Here is a 6016-nt window from a genome sequence, read left to right on the forward strand (position 1 = left end):
CTCGGAGCCTCCGGGCGGAAGTTCCGGGAACGCGACCTCCGGCCGCGGCTGAGGGGCGGAGATGCGGCCAGCGCAGGAGCTGGAGCGCCCTCTGGCGGCGGGGAGGCCGGACAGGCGGCTGGAGGGGTCCTGAGCGACTCCCTCCTAGGCGACCCCTGCGGGACCTCGGAACCGAGCCAGGTCGTCCCCGCTGCCTGCGCTCTCTGCATGCTCCTCAAGGACCCCTGCCTCTCCCAGCCCCGCCGGCCGCCCTGGCGGGGCGGGCCCAGATGCCCGAGCGGGGCCGCACTGTACCTCGCACTCCCGCAGCTGCGTTGAGCTTGTGCAGGGCGGGGGCGGGGGGGCTCGTGACTGTGGGTACCCCGGGACCCGCTGCGGGTCTCCTGTGCCAGCCCTGCTCTCAGCGCTCCTACGCGCACACAGGCCCCACCCACCCCTCGTGCCGCGCTCAGGGCAGCGAGGCCAGCTCTAGAGCGCTGATGGAGGACAATAAACAGACGCAGCAGATGCGTCGGGAACAAGTCAGCACGTGGTCGGGGCGACGGCTGCACGCGGTTGGGCTCCGTGCAAACCTCCCCGAGTGTGCGTGTTGGGGAGCGTGCCTGCAGGTCGCCGCTGAGCTCAAGTTGTGGGTGGACGGGCATGGCTGTGCTCTGTACAGTCCCGCTGGGCCCCGCGCCCCCCGGGGCCCCATCGTGAACCTGGGGCGAGACGCAGGCTCCTGGCAGAGCGAGCATCGCTCAGGTTGCAGGCCTGGCAGCCCCCAGGCCCGCCCTGGCCCTTCTCCCCGTATCCTGGAGCAACCCCCCACCCCCTCTGCCACAGCCTCCTTGCAGTTTCTCTTCCCTGGGCCCAGCCTTTCGATGCCAAGTCCTGGGCTCTGAGTCAGATTCGGGGCCTACCGAGGGGAGGGGGCAGCCCCCGGCGGTACTGCCGGAGTTCACAGTGTGGTAGGGCAAGGGGGGGGGGGTCGAGCTGACTTCTGGGAGGCAAGTGCCCACTTCAGGGAGGCCCCTGTGGAAAAGTTTGGAGAACGTGTAAAATAAAGGAGTAAACTGAGGCGGGAGAGGAGGGACGTGGTTGGAAGGGGTCGATTTGGACCTTGACCTGGGCCCGGGAGGCAGGAGGCCCCAGGGGCGCGTCGGGTCTCCATCCACCCCACCCAACACACACACAGAGGCGACGAATGTGTCCCCACTTCCCTGCCTGAGAGGCCCCCGCGGAGGCCTGGACCCCAGTCGGTGCACAGTCACGCGTCCTCGGGGCCCTGCCCAGGTGCGCACGGGCGCCCCTCGCCCCGGCGGACGCCCTGTGCAGACGCAGACCAGCGCGCCGCCGACACACCTCCGAGCTCCTGGAGCGCGCCCAGCACTCAGGGCTCAGCGGCAGGTGCCTCGCCGCGCAGACTCGCCGGGCGCGGGGACCGGCTCGGGCGCGGGGCCGGCTGGGGCGGGGCGGTGGCGCGCGTTCCCCGCCGGCCACAAGGGCCGCCCTGCGCCCGGCGAGGGGCGTGTGCGCGGGCCCCATGTTCACGGAGCTGAGGACCAAGCTGAGCCCCCCGCGAGGCCGTGCCGGGGCTGTGCGCGCCGGCTTCGGGGAGCGCCGGGATGTGGACGGTGAGCGGGGCTGGACCGGGGCGCGGAGATGTCGCGGGCTGGGGGCTTGGCGACCGAGAGGGACGGGGGCGGGACCGGGCGGACTCCGAGCGGCGGCGGCGGCAGAGTGGGGGGCGCGCCCTGGCCGAGCCGGGTTCCTGGTGTCTTTGTCCTGTGCCGGGGGCAGTGGGTGGCGCGGCCTCAGGCCTGGGGGATGAACGCACCCTTGGCTTGGGGGAGGTGACAGACCAGGGCTCCCGTCCCCAGGCTGGCACCACCGTGCGGTCCCATTTTTTTCGCTCGGAAAAAAACCCTCCGCAGCCCTAGCGTTGGGGCCGAGAAGGCGCCAGAAGCCACAGCCGGGCTCGGCCGACCCCTCCCCATTTTCTGCTGGGATTCTGACATTGGGGCCGAGAGGAGGGAAGGACGGACGCCTGGACAGAGAGCCCACCCGAGCGCGGGCCGGAAATGGGCGGGACCCAGCTGGCCCGGGGCAGGTGCAGCGCTGACGGAGGTGTCGGACTGGTTTGCCCGGAGCCGCGCGCTCTCGCCAGGGCCGGGCCGGGCCGGGAAGGGAAGGGAGCCCAGCGACCCAGGCGCCCGCTCCCTGAAAGGTGCCGGCTTAGGATAAGCCATTTCCCACGGAGCAAGAAGCCACCTCAAGGTGGCAGCCACACTGGCCACACTCGGACCCTCCACCTCAAACTGGGAGTCGCATAGGGTCCCGCGATGAAGGAGCGTTGTGAGAATGGGGGGGAGAGGCTAGGTCCATGACACTTCCGGGGGGAGGAGGAGGGTAAGATGTGGGTTCCCCCGTGACCGGGGCACAGGGCCCAACCCAGCCCCCCGTGGGGAGAGGTGAGGGGGTCTCTCCTTCTCCCGGGGGAGCGGACCTGGCCCGGGAACCTGGCCCTGGCTGCTGAGTCAGGGCCTGGATGCCGTAAAGATGGGGCAGGCCTGGGCCCAGTGTCCCATCCGTCCCCAGGGCTCTGTTGGCTCACGGACATCATGCAGGGCTCCATCTGCCCGCTCGTCCACTCACAGTGTTTCTGGGCCCAGGCCTCTTGGGAGGGGCCTGTCCCGGTGTCTACCTTCCCCCGACTCAAGTCAGCAGTGAGCCCGCAAACGATAACAAAACTAAAACTCAATGAATGTGACAAAGTTGGTGTGGGTGGAGAGAGAGCTCCAGACGGAGACCGCGGTCCCCAGCACCGTCCTGAGCAGCCCGTGCCGGCTGGACGGAAACCGTCCGGGCTGGGCCCCGTGGGAGGCGGGGAGCAGGAGCCCTGGGTGTCAGCTGCCCCAGGCCAGGCTTCTTGTCGATGAGTCACAACCAGTGAGCATGCTGGGCAGGGCCAAGCCTCGGCTCGGGCGTCGGAGACTGGGTCCATCTGCGGGGGTGCGCGGCGGGGCACTCAGGGCCTCCCCCCGCACAGGCCTTGCCGGCAGGTCCTGTGGGTGCGCGGGAAGCAAGGGTGAGGCTAGAGCTCTCCCAGGGTAACCCCCCCTCCGCCCCCATCTGTAAGTCTTGGGCTCCCTGGTGGGCACTTTCTCTCTTTAGTCTAAGCACAGCCAGCCCAGCTCCCTGGAACGTGGGCGTTGGACTTGGAGGGAAAGGTGTTTGTTCTTGTTGTCGAGCTGGGTGGGGTCCTCAGGACAGCTCTTGCTGCTTCCTGCAGCCTGCGGGGGCTTGGGAGCCGCCTGCTGAGCGCGTGGCTGCGTCCTCAGCGGAGGGGAGGCGGCCGAGCAGGGAGAGGAGCCCCGGCTTCGCCCCTGACCACCCGCCCACCCCTGCTCTGCAGCTACTGCCCACTTCAGCTTCTGCCGGACCCTCCTGGAGCACACGGTGTCCGCGGAGAGCATCCCCTGCCACCTGCCCCGGACCCCGGGCACCAGCCTCACGTGGCATGACTCACGCAGCCAGAGGGCCGCTGGCGGCCGGCCGGTCAAGCTCCTGCAGCAGCCCGGCACAGAGGCTGCCCAGGTACGCAGCCTCCGCACAGAGCCCGGCCCACCCTCCCCGCCTCCTCACTGCATCTGCTGCCCCCGCTCTCGCCCGCAGGGCCGGCTCTGCGCGGACCACTACGGCCTGTACCACACGAGCCCCTCGCTGGGGGGCCTGACGAGGCCGGTGGTCCTGTGGAGCCAGCAGGACGTCTGCAAGTGGCTGAAGAAGCACTGTCCCCACAACTACCTCGTCTACGTGGAGGCCTTCTCCCAGCACGCCATCACCGGTGCCGTGGGCGGGGTGGGCACGGGTCCGCCTCTGCCCCTCTTGCTTCCCTCCCCTTTCTCCCTCCTCCTGCCTCCCCTTCTGCGCTCCTCCCTGCAGGACCGCCCTTCGCCTCTCCAGCCTCTGTCGGTTTCCATCTGGCTTTTCTCTGCTCGGTCTCCATCCATCCGTGTCTCTCCCTCTCTCCCTCTCTCCGAATTGACCTGAGTTTCTGTCTCCCCCCCACCTCTCTCCCCCTCCTCTGTCTCCGCCTTAGAGCCTGTGCCCCCCGCCCCCTTCTCCCACGCGCACGCTCTCTCTGCTCTGGCTCCCGGTGCCGTCCGGGGCTGACCTCGGCCCGACCCCTTCCCCCGCTCCAGGCCGGGTGCTGCTGCGGCTGAACGCGGAGAAGCTGCAGCGGATGGGGCTGGCCCAGGAGGCCCAGCGGCAGGAGGTGCTGCAGCAGGTGCTGCGCCTGCAGGTGCGCGAGGAGGGGCGGAGCCTGCAGCTGCTCAGCCAAGGTCAGCGGGAATGGCCAGGCGTGCCTGAGAGGCTTGGGGAGGCCTGGGGGGCTGGGCTGCAAGGCCCCCGCTTGCAAGGTGGGCGGGCGGACCTCAGGAGGGGGCCGTGGGACCCCAGCGAGGGCTGGCCTGCGCCTGTGGCAGCGTGGACGATGCCAGAGGCCCCGCTCTTCCTCACCTGCCCACCGTAGCTTCCTTCGGACACATGTCCTAGCTGCTGCCCGAGGCCTGAACCCCAGACCCCAGCACTGTGACCGGAGCCCGTGGCAAAGACGAGGCACGGCCCCTCTTGGACCTTCAGGAGCGGCCAGCGGCCAGGCCCGGCCCGGTGGACAGGTGGGCCCAGGGGGCCTCCTCCTGCCTCCTGGGGTCACGCACGCCGGGCCGTGCCAGCGACTGGGCTGGTGGGGGCTTCGCGAATGTGGGCCCGCCTCCCAGGACCGGAGCCCCCGCCCGCGCCCTGGTGCTGCCGGCGGCATCGGGGCAGCTGCCCGGAGCCGCAGCAGGGTTTGGGTGCCCCTCCAGGCTCCCGGGGAGTGTGCGTTTATAGTCCCTTCACCCCTGTCCTCTCCCAGAGCCGGAGGTCAGTCTGGCAGCCCACGCGTCCCGTTCCACACCCCCCAGCCCTTCGGGGACTGCCCACAGGGGCGGGCAAACTGCCCGGCTCCCTTTGCTGTGGGCCCAGCCCTGCCCCGCCCAGGCCCAGCACCCGCCCGCCCAGGCACCTGCCCGGCGCCCTCCCTCCTCATTTATGAGACCCTCGCCGCGCCGGCAGCTGTCCACGGAGCCGAGGAGAGGCAGGCCCAGGACTGCTCCAGCACCCGAGACCCAAGCATGGCTGGGCGTAGGCACCCAGCTCTCAGCGCCAGGCTGCGCCACGTCCTGGCTGTAGGTTTGGGAAGCTTCCCTCCTCTTGGGCTCATGGAGGCCACGCGGGGGGCCCATCCGTGGGCGGGTACTCCCACCACCCCTTGCCCAGGAAAACCCCGATTCCCCCCGAGAGACGGGCCTCAGGGCCAGGCCGCCCCCATGCCTGCCCCCGGGAGACCCGGCCGGCAGCCAGCAACCACTCCGAAGGCCCGAGGGCGGGGCTGTCCTGCAGTCTCCCCCGCCTGCTCCCCCACCGCCAGCCTGCCACTCCCTGGGGGCCCTGCGAACCTCAGGGGTGGTGGGGCTGAGTCCCCGCCCCCTCTGCCCCCGGAGCTGGCTCCAGCATGGGAGGCTGGTTGCTCCAGGTCCGGAGTCGGATTCGGACAACTGGCCGGGTGCCCCCGCCCCCGGTGGCCCGCCACAGGAAGCCCCCCCGTCCCATCTGGCTGCCCTGAGTGTCCCCCCACCTTGTGCTGTCACGATGCCGCCCTTCCCGGGGGGCCCCTCCCACCTCTGCCCCCTCTGCCCCCTCTGTCTTGCCCCCCTAGTCCCACACCGTGCTCCTGTGTGGTCTTCCTTGTTTTGTGTTCACTTTTTATATTCTGATAAAAAGACCAGAAATAAACCTGGTTCTCAAGTGCCCCAGGGCGGTGTCCGGCTCCCGTCAGCTGGGTTGGGGGGCCAGGGCCCTGGGTCTGGGAGGAAGGGGTGCCCAGCCCAGCTGCCGCCTGCTAAGGCCACCAGGGGGCAGCGGTGCTGCGCCCCGGCAGGCTGCCTGCGTACGCCAGGAATGGGGGGGGCGGGGGCCCGCGGCAGAG

At 70.3% G+C, this 6016-nt stretch overlaps 1 protein-coding gene across 3 annotated transcripts; it reads left to right on the plus strand.

Annotated features, from left to right (window-relative positions):
• Positions 1–1499: 1499 nt before the first annotated feature.
• SAMD10 (sterile alpha motif domain containing 10) lies at positions 1500–4729 on the plus strand. Of its 3 annotated transcripts, none has more exons than XM_054577478.1 (5): positions 1500–1616; positions 3398–3579; positions 3658–3829; positions 4188–4328; positions 4520–4729. In XM_054577478.1, exons 1-5 carry the CDS (start codon positions 1526–1528, stop codon positions 4540–4542), a joined length of 609 nt encoding a protein of 202 aa, XP_054433453.1. In that variant the 5' UTR covers positions 1500–1525; the 3' UTR covers positions 4543–4729. The 3 variants fall into 3 exon arrangements, with proteins under 3 accessions (XP_054433453.1, XP_054433454.1, XP_054433455.1); XM_054577479.1 differs by having other exon boundaries at positions 4188–4288; XM_054577480.1 differs by lacking the exon at positions 1500–1616 and adding an exon at positions 2281–2337.
• The last annotated feature ends 1287 nt before the right edge of the window (positions 4730–6016 follow it).

The sequence above is a fragment of the Pteronotus mesoamericanus genome, unplaced genomic scaffold (assembly GCF_021234165.1).
Source record: "Pteronotus mesoamericanus isolate MK-2021 breed Mesoamerican mustached bat unplaced genomic scaffold, CSHL_Meso_final contig_436, whole genome shotgun sequence".
NCBI classification, from domain to species: domain Eukaryota; kingdom Metazoa; phylum Chordata; class Mammalia; order Chiroptera; family Mormoopidae; genus Pteronotus; species Pteronotus mesoamericanus.